General features: G+C 45.9%; 1 protein-coding gene across 1 annotated transcript in view; it reads left to right on the forward strand.

Moving 5' to 3' along the window:
• Positions 1-16,914, forward strand: part of ipo11 (importin 11) — a 388,461-nt gene that overhangs the window by 134,247 nt on the left and 237,300 nt on the right. The window contains exon 16 of the mRNA XM_056273222.1: positions 15,888-16,014. Within this exon, the coding sequence (XP_056129197.1) occupies positions 15,888-16,014 (127 nt within the window). The remainder of the gene's footprint in view (positions 1-15,887; positions 16,015-16,914) is intronic.

Raw genomic sequence — 16,914 nt, forward strand, 5'->3', positions numbered from 1 at the left:
CTCCTCATAGTGGGCCACCAGAACCGTCGAGCTATGAAAGTGAAAGTGCGGTGGACTCCAGGGTGGCAAGCGAGCTGACTGGTGTGGCCCCATTTGAGGACCCGAGACCTCACTGAGTCCGGAACAAACAGTCGGCGAGGCGGCACGTTGCTCGGGGCTGGACTGGAGCGCAAGGCGCGCTTGACCACCGTTTCAAGGCCCCAGGTCACCACGCCAACGACCTTGGTCTCAGGGAGGACGGGACTTGGCTCCACCGTTACAGGTTCCTTAAGGTGTTGACGAGACAGAGCATCTGCCTTGCTGTTGCGGGAGCCAGGACGATAAGTCAGTGTGAAGTCGAACCGACTGAGGAAACTGGCCCACCGTGCCTGCCGACCATTGAGACGTTTGGTTGCCCGGATGAACGTCAGGTTCTTATGATCAGTCCAGATGGTAAATGGATGCTCTGCCCCCTCCAGCCAATGGCGCCATTCCTCAAGTGCAGCCACTACAGCGAGAAGCTCCCGATTACCAACATCGTAGTTCTCCTCGGCGGGAAGGAACCGGCGGGAGAAGAACGCGCAAGGATGAACCTTCTGGTCGGCCTCTGATCGTTGGGAGAGCACAGCCCCCAATCCGGTGTCCGAAGCGTCCACCTCAACTATGAACTGCCTCTTGGGATCGGGATGGAGTAGGACGGGGGCACTGGTGAACCTCTCCTTGAGCGACAGAAATGCAGAGCGAGCAGCTGGGGACCAGACGAACGGCTGAGAGGGGGAGGTTAGGCGGGTGAGGGGTTCTGCTACAGAGCTGTAGTTTCGGACGAACCTCCTGTAAAAGTTCGCGAACCCGAGGAAGCTCTGCAGTTCCTTACGTGACTTAGGATCCGGCCATTCCACCACCGCTTTGATCTTGCGAGGATCAGCTCGAGTCTTGCCTCCCTCCACGATAAAACCTAAGTAGTCCACTGACTCAGAATGGAACAGGCATTTCTCAGCCTTGACGAACAGCCGGTTACGAAGGAGGCGTTCGAGAACCTGCCGCACGGGCTGGACATGCTCCTCGAGGGACCTGGAGAAGATGAGGATGTCATCAAGGTAGACGACAACGAATTGGTCGAGCATGTCGCGAAGGATGTCATTCATGAGTGCCTGGAACACCGCCGGGGCGTTGGTGAGGCCGAACGGCATTACCAGGTACTCATAATGACCACGGGGAGTCTTAAAGGCTGTCTTCCACTCGTCCCCTTTCCGGATCCGAACGAGATGGTAGGCGTTCCGGAGATCCAGCTTAGTGAAGACAGTCGCCTGGGTCAGGGGTTCGAGGGTGGAGCTCATCAGAGGCAGGGGGTATTTATTCTTGATGGTGATGTCGTTGAGTTGGCGATAATCAATGCAGGGTCGGAGACCACCATCCTTCTTCTTAACGAAAAAGAAACCAGCTGCCACCTGGGAGGATGAGGGTCGGATGAGCCCTGCCGCCAACGATTCTGAAATGTAATCGTCCATAGCAGCCTTCTCGGGGATGGAAAGGCTGTAAAGACGACTGCTAGGGAGAGAGGCCCCAGGACGGAGGTTGATAGCACAATCATATGGACGATGCGGAGGGAGAGACTGAGCCCGCGTCTTGCTGAAGACCTCCCCGAGATCATGATACTCGGGAGGAACAGAGGAAAGATCGGGAGGAGGGGCAATCGGAACAGTCTGGACTGCTGGACCAGGTGCGGCCTGAAGACACCGGGCGTGACAGGAGGAGCTCCACTCCAAAATGTTACCAGACGACCAAGCAATGTGTGGCTCATGCTGAGCCAACCAGGGACGCCCCAAGATCACAGGAACTAAGGGAGACTGGATGACGAAGAACTGAAGGCTCTCCACATGGTTTCCAGCAATAGTGAGAGGCACGGGACAGGACTGTCGGGTAACACTGGCCAGGCGGCGCTCATCCAGAGCAAAGGCCTCTATTGGCCTCTCCAATTCCTCACATGGAATGTTAGCTTGAGCAGCAAACGTAGAGTCCAAGAAACACCCATCAGCTCCCGAATCGATGAGTGCGCCTACAGTGAGCCGCTGGTCTGCCCAAGCCAGGGTAACGCTCACAAGATGGTTAGCCGGAGCAGGATGGCGGGAACAGGAAAGACGGCTCACTAGGATCTCCCGGGGTCCCAGTGAGCCTAATCTTTTGGCCGCGTAGGACACTCGCTGATCCGGTGTCCCTTAAGACCGCAGTAAAGACAGAGACCTGCCTTGAACCGGGCCTCACGTTCAGCGGGAGTCAGTCGTGTACGCCCGAGCTGCATAGGTTCCTCCTCTGTCACTGTCTGGGAGGAGGAGAGGCTTGCCACAGGGGAAGTGGAGTGCGACGAAGAAGAGCCCCCTTCGGAAGCTCTGGATGGCTGAGAGGTAGAAACGGTTCCCCGTAGACCTCGCTCGCGCCTTCTCTCGCGGAGACGTCCGTCGATGCGGATGGCAAGGCTGATAAGGTCGTCGAGAGAGGTAGGATCCTCCCGGGTGGCTAGCTGATCCTTGACGGCATCGCTGAGGCCCCTACGGAAGGTTACCCGAAGTGACTGGTCGTTCCAGCCACTCTCAGCCGCAGCCAGCCTGAACTCGACTGAGTAGTCAGTGACACTGCCACTGCCCTGCTGGATCCTGCTCAATCGGACACCCGGATCCTGACCGTACACTGGATGATGGAATACCTTCCGAAGCTCAGCCACAAAGTCATCGTAGGAAGAGCAGAAACTGGCCCCCATGGACCAGGAAGCAGTGGCCCACTGAGCAGCGCGGCCAGTCAGCAGGTTAGTCACGTAAGCAACTTTTGCAGCATCTGTGGTGAACCCCCTGGAATGGTGGGCGAAGACAAGCTCACACTGCATGATGAACGTGGCACAGGTCTCAAAGTTGCCATCAAAAGGCTTGGGATTGGAGATACTGGGCTCCCGGAAATCCGAAACATAAACGGTAGGATTGTCTAAGGCAACGGCTGCGGGCACTGCTGGAGGAGGGGCGGCCGGAACTGGTGGGACAGCTGGCTGGATGGTGATAGCCGCTGTGAGAGTTTGCAACTGCTTAAGAACCTCCTCTTGTTGGCTCGCGAGCGCCGCTTGCTGGGCCGAAAGAGAATCCACCGAAGCCTGGAGGGGTTGCACCTGAGCCCGGAGGCCCTGCATGGCAACAGCGGCCTCTTGTAGTTGCTGGCCGTGGGAGGCTGTAAGCTGAATCTGCTTATAGAGAGCAGCCTGGACAGGATTGGCGTCTGGGTTGTCTGGGTTCATAGTGAAGGCGAGTTCGTACTGTTATGGTTTGTAGAACGAACCCAATAGCGACAACACAAGACAAAGTAAAGCACCAACCTGGCAGGACTCGTAGAGGAGAGCCGGCCGGGCCTGGACAGAAGGGGAAGGCGCTTCAGGCGGAACTTGAGAATAGCTTCTTAAAAATGGGAAAACGTAAACTGCCCCCTTAATCCGAAAAGGAAAAAACGTAAACTGCTCCTTTAAAGTCCGAAAGGGAAAAAACGTAAACTGCTCCTTTAAAGTCCGAAAGGGAAAAAAAACGTAAACTGCTCCTTTAAAGTCCGAAAGGGAAAAAACACAAACTGCTCCTTTAAAGTCCGAAAGGGGAAAAAACACAAACTGCTCCTTTAAGGTAGAAGTCCAACCGAGTAATAAGATCCACAGTGAGAGAGGAGAAATTAGAATATCAAAAACTTGATCTCAACTAGAAAATCACGATGGGAAAATCCAATGGGGAAAACACAAAGAGAGTTCTTCTCCGAACAAGCTCTCAAGGAGAACTGACACAAGGGAATAGTCAAACAAGCAAAAACACGGAGAATACTACAATCTGTACTCCACCGGGAGACACAGAAATGTCACAAAACTCGAGACGAAGAATTTACTCACGGGACTGTTCAGGACGAACTCGCGACGAGTTCTGGAAAGCAAACAAACTTATACTAGAGTGGTTAACGAGTAGATAGGCTGCAGGTGTTTCAGACGCGCCCTTCCCCCGCTCTCATTGCTGGTTGCCAGGTTGGTCAACAGACCGAGCCCTAACAGACTCTCCCTTGTTTATTTGCCGGATTAAATAAACAAGCTGTATAGTCAAGTATAGTCAGTCACAAAATTATATGGATTTATAAGTTGTATAAAAAGAAAATGTGATGAGGGGGATGCCAAGTAGAGTCCAGGTGGTGACCACCATCAACATGGAAACCTGGGAGGATAGACTGCATGTGCACACAAGAGAGACTCGCATCACACCATTCTCACAAGGAAAGGAGAAGAAAGGAGTAAACTCCAAGTAAGAAGCTCAGTGACAAGTACACCATTTCATTTTGTATTTGAATGCTTCCTATTACAAATTTGTCTTCATTTGAGTTATACTGATATGTTGGTATGATTTGTAGAATTCATTCAAACCATCCCCTACTAGTATGGCACCAGCAGTACATCTGTTTTGACTAAGATCTCTGCCAAATCCTTTACAACTGTTATCACTTGACCTTCTTACACCAAAGGAAAAGATAAGTGACTATGCCAAATTTACCAAAATTCATTCTGTATTGTATGCTTAGCAATAGGCATGGGCGCAAGTCCATAAATACTGGGATGGCATCCAGCGCTTTACCTGTGCCCCCATCCATAGGGTTAGTGGTTGTGTCATGAAGGGCATCTGGTGCAAAATTTTGCCAAATCAGCATGCATATTGACAAGATGATACTGGATCAGTCAAGGCCTGGGTTAACCACAGCCGCCATTGGTGCTGTGCCCTCATAGGGTACCAATGTAAACCATAAAATCTGCTATGGCGACCCCTGAGAAACAGGGCATGAGCTGAAAGAAGAAGATAGTCAAGTATAGTGAGGTGGGGATGCTTCATTTAAGGGTAGGCAAACGTTTGGTTTTAGCCATGTTTCACTTAACCCAGTCATATAAAAACTATGTTTAAGAATCAGATAATTTATTATTGAGGCTTTGTTAGGCAGTGATCTGATATTTATAAAACCACATTTAAGTGTTTTGTTGCAGTGATCAGCAGTAGGCAGAACTTCAGAGCCACCACGAGATGAAATATTAATTGGAATTAGATACCTTGTATTATTAGTTTACAATTTTGAAGACCTATGCTTTGGACGATATGTGGTCACACTTTTGCTAACATTAGATATTTGCTTATATAGATTATTAGGTGCTTCGTTGCACATTTCACCACCACTAGTGACAGGAATGATTATTACATTATTGTGATGCACATGTTTAGGAGAGGTGAGCTTGGGAGCAATGCAGCAGGAAAGAGAGACAGTCTCAATGTTATAGACCAAGCTTTCAGTTTTATAATCTATATTGTAAGAAATTCCCTGATTAGACCCATTATCTAAACGAGTTGATTCCTCATCCACCCTAGGTTTAAACCTAGAAAGCTCTCTAATCCACAGAGATTTCCCTACCGTTCACTGCCTGCTTCCATCTTGTTCCTCAACCAAAGCTACTGTCATACATCAGAATTAGAAAATCGTTTATTGCCATGTGCATTACATGCACTAGAAATTCAGCTTTGTATTGTTGGTACAGATAATAAAATAAGATAGTACAAAATAAAGTAAAATTAGCACGTGAACTGTAGCACTGTAGCAATCTAGTTAAGAATTTGTTTAAAAAGATAAAAATGAGTTTATTTTTTATTATTAATTAATTTTTGAAAAAAATGTTTTCTTTTCTTTTCTCCCTTGTCTGTGTTTATGTGAATGAGGTCGTTGTATATCTGTCATATATTTATTTGTACTTGATGTCATTTTTGGAGGATGTTGGGGGGGGTGGTTTGGAGATATGTTAGGGAGCAGGGGAGGGAGGGGAATAATACTAGATTTATTTCATATGTTGATTCTGTGATTTTTAAAATGCAAAATCCAATAAATATAAGTTTAAAAAAGTAAGTACGTGAAAAGAAAATACACAAGAGCTAACATAAAACATCTAAAAAAATAAAAATGGCAAAAAGTACATCTGTCTGTTGAGGGCAGGGAAACTTTTGATTAGTGCAGGGGGCCTGTTGATTAGTACGACTGCAACAGGGGAGAAACTGTTCTTGTGGCGTGAGGTTTTGGTCCTGATTGACCTCAGCTTCTCTCCAGAGGACAGAGTCACAAAAAGGTGGTGACCAGGCTGGGAGGGGTTGGCAACGATCTTCACTGCTTGCCTCAAGGTCTCGGAGAGACTTTGTTTTGCGCCTCATATAGATCCACTGATAACAATAAGAACATAGCTGTAACTTACTTCTATAGGTTCCGTTTGTGTCCTGTTTTAGTACATTGAAATGAATTATCCAGCAGATGGCAGCATACTGAAGATACGTCAAAGAACGTAGGCTACGTAACAGCGTGGGATCATGGGTAGACGTATAGCCTATGTGTGTAGCTTTGTATTTGCGAAAAAAAATTTTCATGTTGATAATGCTTATGTATAATTGCATATGTACATGCATACATAAGATGGTTTCCACTCCCAGCCTTACAAACTCACAAACAAGTATTGTATATTTTAATAATGCAATGTAATTATTAATTGAGAATAAAGAGAGGTGTAAGGATGGAAAGCATGGTACTATATTTTTAAACATACACAGAGATGGTAAATATCTTGAGAGTGGTGATTAAAAAAAACCCACCCGAGTTATATCTGCAATCTCTGTGGCTCTTTGGGGAATGGTCTTACTCATAAGTGGCTCTCCTAAGAAAATTAGTGAGTACCACTGTCCCGGAGAGATGGGAGGTGGCAGCCGATCACCTCTGTTGAATGAATGATGCGCTGCAGCTTGGCCTGGTCCCTGGCGAAGACAGCAGCTTACCAGATGGAGAAGGAGGAGTTTAGGATAGATGGATGTGTAGAAATTGCCCATCATTGTCTGTGGCAGGTTGAATTTCTTCAGCATCCGCAGGGAGTACATCCTCTGCTGTGCTTTATTGATTAGGGAGCTGATGTTTAGCTCCCACTTGAGGTCCTCGGTGATGGTGGTGCCCAGGAAACGGAATGACGTGAGGAGTCATCATGTGATGAGTTGCCACGTCTGTAAGCTCAGACATGGCATTGGGTCATAGCTATTTTGTTACAGACATCAAACATACGGGCAAATAGATTGAGGCATATGCTCACTGGCACACACTATCATGTGGCATTGACATATTTAAAGGGTCAGGTTAAAGCTTTTAGTGTCACTCGGGCAGACATGAGTGATCATGGACTGTCTGTCAGCCAGATTCTGTCAAATTAAGACTTGGTGAAAACCTGACATTTTGACATTGCCTTATGTGACCTTTTTTGTGGGGCTTTGTCAGAAAAGCTACTCTTTCTCCTGGGGAACAATAGACCTTGTAAAAAGACTATCTTCATTTTCTCTTAAACGTCACTTGATTTCCAGCCATCTTCCACAGTGAAGGGATTAAGCGAGTAGCTGCTAAGCCGCCATTATCAAGAGCTTTTTGAGGCTACGCAGAAGCATTCCTGATGGGATGTGAATTTCTGTGACAGTAAAAATGCTACGCTTGTTCAGACCTCATGTTTAAATGAGTGCTAATTCTAAACGCACACCATCCCAATGCAAAGTAAAATGCTTTCAGCACAAATGTCAGGGTAGTCATGAAGCACAACCAATGATGAAAACTGATTGAATTTGTGGGGCTGAAACAATGTCTCTCACTCGTAGGCAGGATATGTATTTGATCCCCCCCCCCTTTTTCTCCCCAATTGTACTTGGCCTATTACCCTATTTTCCGAGCTGTCCCGATCGCTGCTCCATCCCCTCTGCCCATCTGGGGAGGGCTGCAGAGTACCACATGTCTCCTCTGATACATGTGGAGTCGCCAGCCCCTTCTTTTCACCTGACAGTGAGGAGTTTCACCAGGGGGATGTAGGATGTGGGAGGATCACGCTATTCCCCCCAGTTCTCCCTCCCCGCCGAACAGGCGCCCCGACCGACCAGAAGAGGCGCTAGTGCAGCGACCAGGACACATACCCATATCTGGCTTCCCACCCGCAGACACGGCCAATTGTGTCTGTAGAGACGCCCGACTAAGCCGGAAGGTAACATGGGGATTTGAACTGGCGATCCTCATGTCGGTAGGCAACAGAATAGACCACCACGCCACCCAAACGTCCAAATATACTTGATTTTAACTATGCATTCGCGTGTGCATGATGGTTGCCTTGCATATCGCCACCTTCTTAAAATAATGGCCTAAGTCATATTTTCAAGTTTTTCAAAAAACAGAAAAAAACTGAAACAAATATAGAATATATGATATTTCTTAATCATTTCACACAAAAAGGTTATGACACGATATGACTATTGACATACAAATAACGCAGTCTGTCGATATCCTGTGTTCGTTTGGAGCATTGGTTGTGCACTTCCTCAGAAATGACGTTACGCATTTGCAAGATGCAATACGCACATGAACGGTAGGGGCAGTGTAGAGGCAGTGTTGGGACAGTTAGCACATCAGCAGTGACAACAATGGCAGAAAGTTTTGAAGACAATAGATCCGCAATTGCCGGCATCTGTATGATGTGTCATTGCTGCTGCACAGTAACAGATGTGCTTGTCAGAATAGCTAGTGTGAGATCAGTACCATTTTAGAGGTTGACATGGATCATCCGGGTCGCGTAGCAATCTATTCTGTTGCCTACCAACACGGGGATCGAACCCCTGTGTTATCTCCGGCTTGGTCGGGTGTCGCTACAGACACAATTGGCCGTTTCTGCGGGTGGGAAGCCAAATGTGGGTATGTGTCCTGTTCGCTGCACTAGTGCCTCCTCTCGTCAGTCTGGGCGCCTGTTCAGGGGTTAATAGCGTGATCCTCCCATGCACTTCGTCTCCCTGGCGTAACTCCTCACTGTCAGGTAAAAAGAAGTGGCTGGCGACTCCACATGTATCGGAGTAGGCATGTGGTAGTCTGCAGCCCCCCCCCCCCGGCTCGGCAGAGGGGGTGGAGCAGTGACTGGGATGGCTCAGAAAATAGGGTAATTGGACAAGTACAATTGGGGAGAAAAGGGGGAGGGGGGGAGAGAAGAAGAAGAAGTTGACGTGTAAACCGGCAAAAATAAATGGAAACAAGTCTGTTTTTGTTTGTTTCTCTCATGGATCGAAATACTACCCTTTTTTTTCTTGTCAGTTCTGATTTTTTTTGTTTGTATTATGTTACGTTGCATTAAAGAACATTCATTCCCTGAGAAACTCGTATTGTGTTTGCAAAATGTATTGTTGGAAAAAAAATTGTCAAGTTGGGAAAAAAAAATCCAAGACTTTTACATCAATAGCGCGGTGAAAAACGTGTCGGGACGGTGTGTTGCTCATGGCGTGTTTTGTTTATTTATATCCTTAGTTCTCTGTGTGCCCGCCAGTGGAATCCTCCAGTAACACGCAAATTGGGTGGCGTGGTGGCCCGGTAGTTAGAGCTGTCGCCTCAGAGCAAGAAGGTCCTGGGTTTGAACCCCGGGGTTGTCTAACCTTGGGGGTCATCCCAGGTCGTCCTCCATGTTGAGTTTGCATGTCCTCCCCGTGTCTGTGGTGGGTTTCCCCCACCATCAAAAGAAACATGCATGTTTGGGTTAATACTCCTGTCTGTGCCCCTGACCGAGGCAATGGGAAAGGACCTGGAGTTGATCTGCGGGTGCAGCATGTGAAGGCGGCAGCCCACTGCTCCTAGCTACACAGATAGCAGCTAGGATTGGCTAATTTGCAGTAAAATGAATTTCTCCAAGGGATTAATAAATGAAACTTAATTAATAACTTGGTAATTAAAAGTACATAGGTAAGTATGTGAACATTCCATTCATGATGCAGCCGGTTGTCTACGTGAACGTGTGGTTAAAAATCAAGTGTATCTCCAGCCTTATGGTGGCAGGGATGTCATTTATTTGCAATACAGTGTGTGGGAGTTACTTATTTTTCCCCAAGTACGTAATTCCCTAACTGCGATGAAGTCAAGCTCAGCAAAGCTGTTCTGATTGTCTTTTTCAGTGACCTTCTGCTCCAAGTGTAATCTTCCCACGTGGTTGCACTGTGGTTCTGCTAACCCCCCCCGCTCATGTTATTTTTCCAAATGCTAAAATGTTGCTAATCTTTCACTTTTAAGATGAGATGATGTGCAAGGTATGATCAACGAATGTCAAATGGGTTTGTATTGACTATAACTTTTTGTAATGCTGAAGTAAAAAGCATAACTTACAAACAAATTTAAAAAAGGCTTTGAAACAAAAGCAGTGAAACGAAAAAGGTTATTCACTAGAAAGTAATGGCTACGGTAAAACGATTACTGAGTAAATAAAATGGAAATAACACAAGCTTAAACAGGAAGCTTTAGATCCACATCCTTTTAGGGATCAACCGATATGGTTTTTTTCAGGGTGGATACTGATTATCGGTAATCAAGGAGATCGATAACCGATATTTGGAACTGATGTACATTTGCAGTAAAAGCTGGTTGTTATCTTGCATGGTTGACACCACCATCGTTGTATGTGTGTGTGTGTGTGTGTGTGTGTGTGTGAGAGAGAGGGAGAGAGAGTCCGTGACTAATCTCGCAAACTATTGGATCTATCAGCCTAAATTTTTTTGTGCACAGTTATGACTGTGATGAACAACCTCTCGTGGTTGCAGTGATTAAAAACCTTTGAAAAAGATTGTTCTTTCTATCGTCGCTCCCTCTCTTCGTTCAATTTCTAGCTCGCTTTAACAAACGCTGCTTTCTGTCGCTGCCTGATCTAAGTCAGCTCTGTGCATGCTTGCTCCTAGGAGGCTGCACATCTGCAGACTGACAGCAAAACTTTTTTATTATAGCCATGATGCTAGAGAGCCTATTACAGATGACATCCAAATGAGCCGAATTCTTCTGAAAAGTTTTTCTTTTTTTAAAAAGACAACAGCAGAGTACTGAAACAAATAAACGAGACTATTACAGCCTATACAGTTTCAGAGATTCTTAATGTGCATTCGTGAGTGGGGGTGGTATTATGATGGGGACTGTGATTTCAGCAAGACACCTGCATACATGTCACGCACTTTCCCAACTCTTTAGTGTATAAAAAGGACTAATATTACCGCAATCTATGCAGCAGGATAACCTAGACAGTCAAGCTCATGTACAAAAAAAGCCCAAATGGATCCAAATACAAATATTTCAAGCCAGCCCTAGTTACAGACCTAATGCTCATGCAAATGATCTACATCTGTATGCTTTCAGGTTGGATAAGTGGGTGTTGAATTAAAGTGTTGGGTGGGAATTTATTGGTGAAATATACGAGTACTGGAGCAGACTCGTTTCTGCGTAGTGCTGGGTTGGAGTGGAAATAGATTTCCAAAGTCAGACCTCTGCAGGACGCTGGTCTCCTATACTGTATTTAGAATTGGAGACACTCATCTGCTAGTCACCGCAACATTTGTTATGAATATAAAATAATCAGAATATGATATGTCATTGATAAACACTAAGTTGTCAGGGCTTACGTTATGGATTCTTAATTCTGATTAATTTGAGTGTTGTCAGTGCAATACGTCCTTCCAGTGTCTTTATGCCTGCTCAATAACCCAGGTAAGAAAATCACAGAAAGTTGAATCACGTCGTTTATTCCACATTGTGGAATACGTTGTGTCCAGATGAACTGATTCAACTTTCTGTGATGTTCTTCAAGGGCTTACTTTACTTTTTAAGAACTTTTTTTTTTTAATACAATGAACTGAAGTATGGCATCGCTCTTTAACAGCATATGTGTTTGATAAAGATAATCGTTTGTAATTCAATGATAATTCATTTGTGATGTTACTGCGGGCAGTTATTAGAGCGAGAGTGCTTTTGCCAAGCTGCAGTTTGGAACCTGATCATGGCAGGATTCATTCAGAGGAGAACCTCTGGGCGTGTATCCACTGCCAGCGTCTGCTGGCACTAAAATGCTCATTGGCACTGCTGTACCTGCATTAGCAAGCTGGAGCCATATGGTATTATTTTGCACCCATTAAAGCTCATAGTACGTCAGATTGCTTTGTCCCTTCTTTGTTTGCCTTTGAAAGTAAGCGGATGTTGACTTGCTGTCTGCACGCTCCACGGCCTTTGAGCATTTCAGTACATGAGTGAGTTACATGCCATCTTGTGCATTTAAGATGATGAGCATTTTGGTGCCAGTGAGATTTAGCTTAATATTTTTCGTGATGTTGATCTTGTCTGAAGTTTTATAACTTTTTTTTTGGCCAATTTACATTCTTCTTGTGTATGGATGAAGACACAAATCTATATTGAAAATGTGTGCTTGTTTGTGTTTTTATGTGGTGGCAGTGATGGGGGGGGGGCTGTAGGGACAACACACACAAAAAGCAGCTTTCTTTTGTTCACACAATTCTCTAATTGTCTTTGACTCACAAGTGCAAAACCAGACACTTGTACAAAGACGCCGTTTTTGCCTCTTTTTTTTTCTTTTTGGATTGTCCCCTTTCTCCTCAATTTCATCTGGCCAAATACCCCACTCTTCTGACCATCCCGGTCGCTGCTCGACCCCCTCTGCCGATCCGGAGAGGGCTGCAGACTACCACATGCTTCCTCCGATACATGTGAAGTCACCAGCCACTTCTTTTCACCTGACAGTGAGGCGTTTCGCCAGGGGGGACGTAGCGTGTGGGAGGATCACGCTATTCCCCCCGGGTCCCGCTCCCCACTGAACAGGCGCCCAGACCGACTAGAGGAGGCGCTAGTGCAGTGACAAGGACACATACGCACATCCGACTTCCCACCCGCAGACACGGCCAATCGTGTCTGTAGGGACGCCTGACCAAGCCGGAGGTAACACAGGGATTCGAGCTGGTGATCTCCGTATTGGTAGGCAACGGAATAGACCGCCACGCTACCCGGGCGCCCCATGTTTTTGCCTTTCTGTGATTCCAGAGTCGCACTTTGATTTAATATTTCCTGGCTCCTGGCCCAGAGCTCTGTTTGTCTATGGTTCCCTGCAGTGGTTTGACAAGAAGCCAGCATGGGTGTCATTCCCCCTCCTTTATCCTCTCATCTTTCCATCCCCTCATCTCTCTGTTGAGGCAGTCTTCAGACACAGTTTAATCCTCAAATACAAACAAGGACAGATGCTTGAGTTGACACATTTCTTGTATGTTGAAGACAGCTGTCAATGAACTGTCAGTACCTGACTCAGGGCCCAGTAGCTGAGTTTCCCAGGCACTGTTGGGCATTTGCACCTACAGTGCATCCGGAAAGTATTCACACCCCTTCACTTTCCCCACATTTTGTTATGTTACAGCCTTATTCCAAAATGGATTACATTCCTTTTTTTTCTCATCAATCTACACACAATACCCCATAATTACAAAGTGAAAAAGGTTTTGAAGAAATTTTTGCAAATTTATTAAAAATAAAAAACTGGAATATTGCATGTACATAAGTATTCACACCCTTTGCTATGACACTCAAAATTGAGCTCAGGTTCATCCTGTTTCCACTGATCATCCTTGAGATGTTTCTACATCTTGATTGGAGTCCACCTGAAGTAAATTCAATTAATTGGACATGATTTGGAAAGGCACACACCCGTCTATATAAGGTCCCACTGTTGACAGTGCATGTCAGAGCAGAAACCAAGCCATGAGGTCAAAGGAATTGTCTGTGGACCTCCGAGACAGGATTGTATCGAGGCACAGATCTGGGGAAGGGTACAAAAAAATTCTACAGCTTTGAAGGTCCCGAAGAGCACAGTAGTCTCCATCATTCGTAAATGGAAGAAGTTTGGATCCACCAGGACTCTTCCCAGAGCTGGCCGCCCAGCCAAACTGAGCAATCGGGGGAGAAGGGCCTTGGTCAGGGAGGTGACCAAGAACCCGATGGTCACTCTGACAGAGCTCCAGCGTTCCTCTGTGGAGATGGGAGAACCTTCCAGAAGGACAACCATCTCTGCAGCACTCTACCAATCAGGCCTTTATGGAAGAGTGGCCAGACGGAAGCCTCTGCTCAGTAAAAGACACATGACAGCCCGCTTGGAGTTTGCCAGAAAGCACCTAAAGGACTCTCAGACCATGAGAAACAAGATTCTCTGGTCTGATGAAACCCAGATTGAACTCTTTGGCCTGAATGCCAAACGTCACGTCTGGAGGAAACCAGGCACCTCTCATCAGCTTGCTAATACCATCCCTACAGTGAAGCATGGTGGTGGCAGCATCATACTGTGGGGATGTTCTTCAGCGGCAGGAAGTGGGAGACTAGTCAGGGCCGAGGGAAATATGAATGGAGCAAAGTACAACCCTTGATGAAAACCTGCTCCAGAGCGCTCAGGACCTCAGACTGGGGTGAAGGTTTACCTTTCAACACGACAACGACCCTAAGCACACAGCCAAGACAACGAAGGAGTGGCTTCGGGACAAGTCTGTGAATGTCCTTGAGTGGCCCAGCCAGAGCCCAGACTTGAACCCCATTGACCATCTCTGGAAAGACCTGAAAATAGCTGTGCAGTGACGCTCCCCATCTAACCTTACAGAGCTCGAGAGGATCTGCAGAGAAGAATGGGAGAAATACCCCAAATATAGGTGTGCCAAGCTTGTAGCTTCATACCCAAGAAGACTTGAGGCTGTAATCGCTGTCAAGGGTGCCTCAACCAAGTACTGAGTAAAAGGTGTGAATACTTATGTACATGCAATATTTCAGTTTTTTATTTTTGATAAATTTGCAAAAATTTCTACAAAACCTTTTTCGCTTTGTCATTATGGGTATTGTACGTAGATTGATGAGAAAAAAAGGAATTTAATCCATTTTGGAATAAGGCTGTAACATAACAAAATGTGGGGAAAGTGAAGGGGTGTGAATACTTTCCGGATGCACTGTATATTGAAAATCCACAGCCCTGTTAATTTTTCTCCTTGATTCCACTTTTATATCGAGGACTACCTCTTCATAGTTCAGTCATAGTTAGCATTCAGCACAATGAACACCCTTTTGTCAAGGATACACTTTATACACTCACAACTATCTGACCTCCCATCTCTCTGTCTCTGTCTGTCTCTGCATCTGTCTGTCTGTCTGCCTCTCTCTTTCCCCTTTCTCTCACTTTTTTTCAAGCCAATTTTATGTATCAGAGGACTGTAGTCTTAAATATCCTGTTTAATAGTGCCACTGTCTGTACCTCTCTGGAGGACTCTAATGTAGACACACACACACACACACACACACACACACACACACACACACACACACACACACACACACACACACACACACACACACACAGTGATTTAGATTAGCTGCAGTCTGGTGGACTTGGCTGTGTGTGTGTGTGTGTTAGTTAGGGAGATAGCGATACGGTTCTTTCTCCCATAGAGCACAAATGAGACTGCAGTCTGTACCAGACTCAGACCATGATAAGGAAGATGGGGCCCAACAAATAATGACAGTGCCGATTTCCTCATCTGAGATGTCGATTTGTCGTTTTTAATGGCTCCATAAGTAGCCACAATGTGGAGATAAGCGTCAAGAACAGGATGTTCTCGTCTGTCAGCATTGCGGTAAAGGTGAAGAGCAAAGAGTCTTTTTTTTTTAATGATTTCACAGCCACCAACACTAACACATGCCCTCTCCTTTTCCTCCTTTATCCACATCATTCATTCTGTCCCCCGTTTTACTCCCTCCTCCTTATGCTCATGTCTCTTTCTCCCTTTCTTTGCTTTCCTCTCCCATCTTTTGTTCCTCTCCTTTACAAATCTACCCTGTCCTTTGTTTATATCTCCTCTTTTTATTTCCCACTCCCTTCTCTCCTCCCCCGTCTTCTCGCCTCTTATTTCACCCCTTCCTCCCCATATCCTCTCCTCTCCCCCCTCCTCTTTTTCCCCTGTCCTGGATCTCCCTCTTTCACCTATATTCTTCAGGTACAAGCTGATTCGGCGAAGGGTCATATGGCTGATCGGTCAGTGGATCTCAGTTAAATTCAAATCCGACCTTCGACCCTTGCTGTACGAGGTCATCCTCAACCTCATGCAGGATCCTGATCTGGTGGTAAGACCGGCACAAATGCACATTTACACACACACACACACACACACACACACACACACACACACACACACCATCATTATATAGGCGGTAAGCCACTGTTTACATGCTGAGGTTAATGTATTTTCTGATGAACATGGCCTTGAACTGTTTTCTTGTCCCCAATCACTGCACTGCTCACTCCCCTGAAACCACTGTGACTGTAATGAATGAAATGGGCCTTTAGTTGGTGCAAAGTGTACAATCAGCAACATAGACACCATTCCTTGCTCTGCAGTGTGAGACCAGAGCTATTTCATTTGTGGCTGTAAGTAGTCTTGTTCCACCACAAAGCCAAACAGGGCAATCCAGGGCTTGTACAAACTTTAGGTCAAATAATGTCTCCTAAAGGTTATTCATTTGATTAATATTTTGAACCTTTATTTTATTATTATTATTATTATTTTTGCCTTTGGGAATATTTTGACCCTTGGGGTTCATTCAGTGTTCAGTATATCATATTGGGCTATTTTTCACATGTTGACATTGGTAGTTGCCTTGCCTAACCTTGGTAAACCCTATGTACCTGACTTTGCTGTTTGAGAGTAGCTGTGGCTATGGCATTGACGTCTTTACTTTATATTTCAATTTGCCAATGTAAGGCGTCTTGCCTCATGAGCCATGGACTCATTTGGTAGGCAATAGACACGTTTATGTGGCACTTTGGTCCATTTCCGCATTCGGGCCACCCTATGCTTTTCTTTTCCGGTGTAACGAGTAGCTACCTAGTTACCACAGTTCAGGGAAAGGGTTTTCTTTGGTTGGCTTTTTAGCAATGAAGTGATGGGAACAAACAGACGTTTTTCGGTGGTTTCTTCAAATTCAAAGCCTTCAACGACATCCGTGATTCGAAATCTGCTGTTG

This window comes from Lampris incognitus, chromosome 1, assembly GCF_029633865.1.
Source record: "Lampris incognitus isolate fLamInc1 chromosome 1, fLamInc1.hap2, whole genome shotgun sequence".
In the NCBI taxonomy this organism is placed as follows: Eukaryota; Metazoa; Chordata; class Actinopteri; order Lampriformes; family Lampridae; genus Lampris; species Lampris incognitus.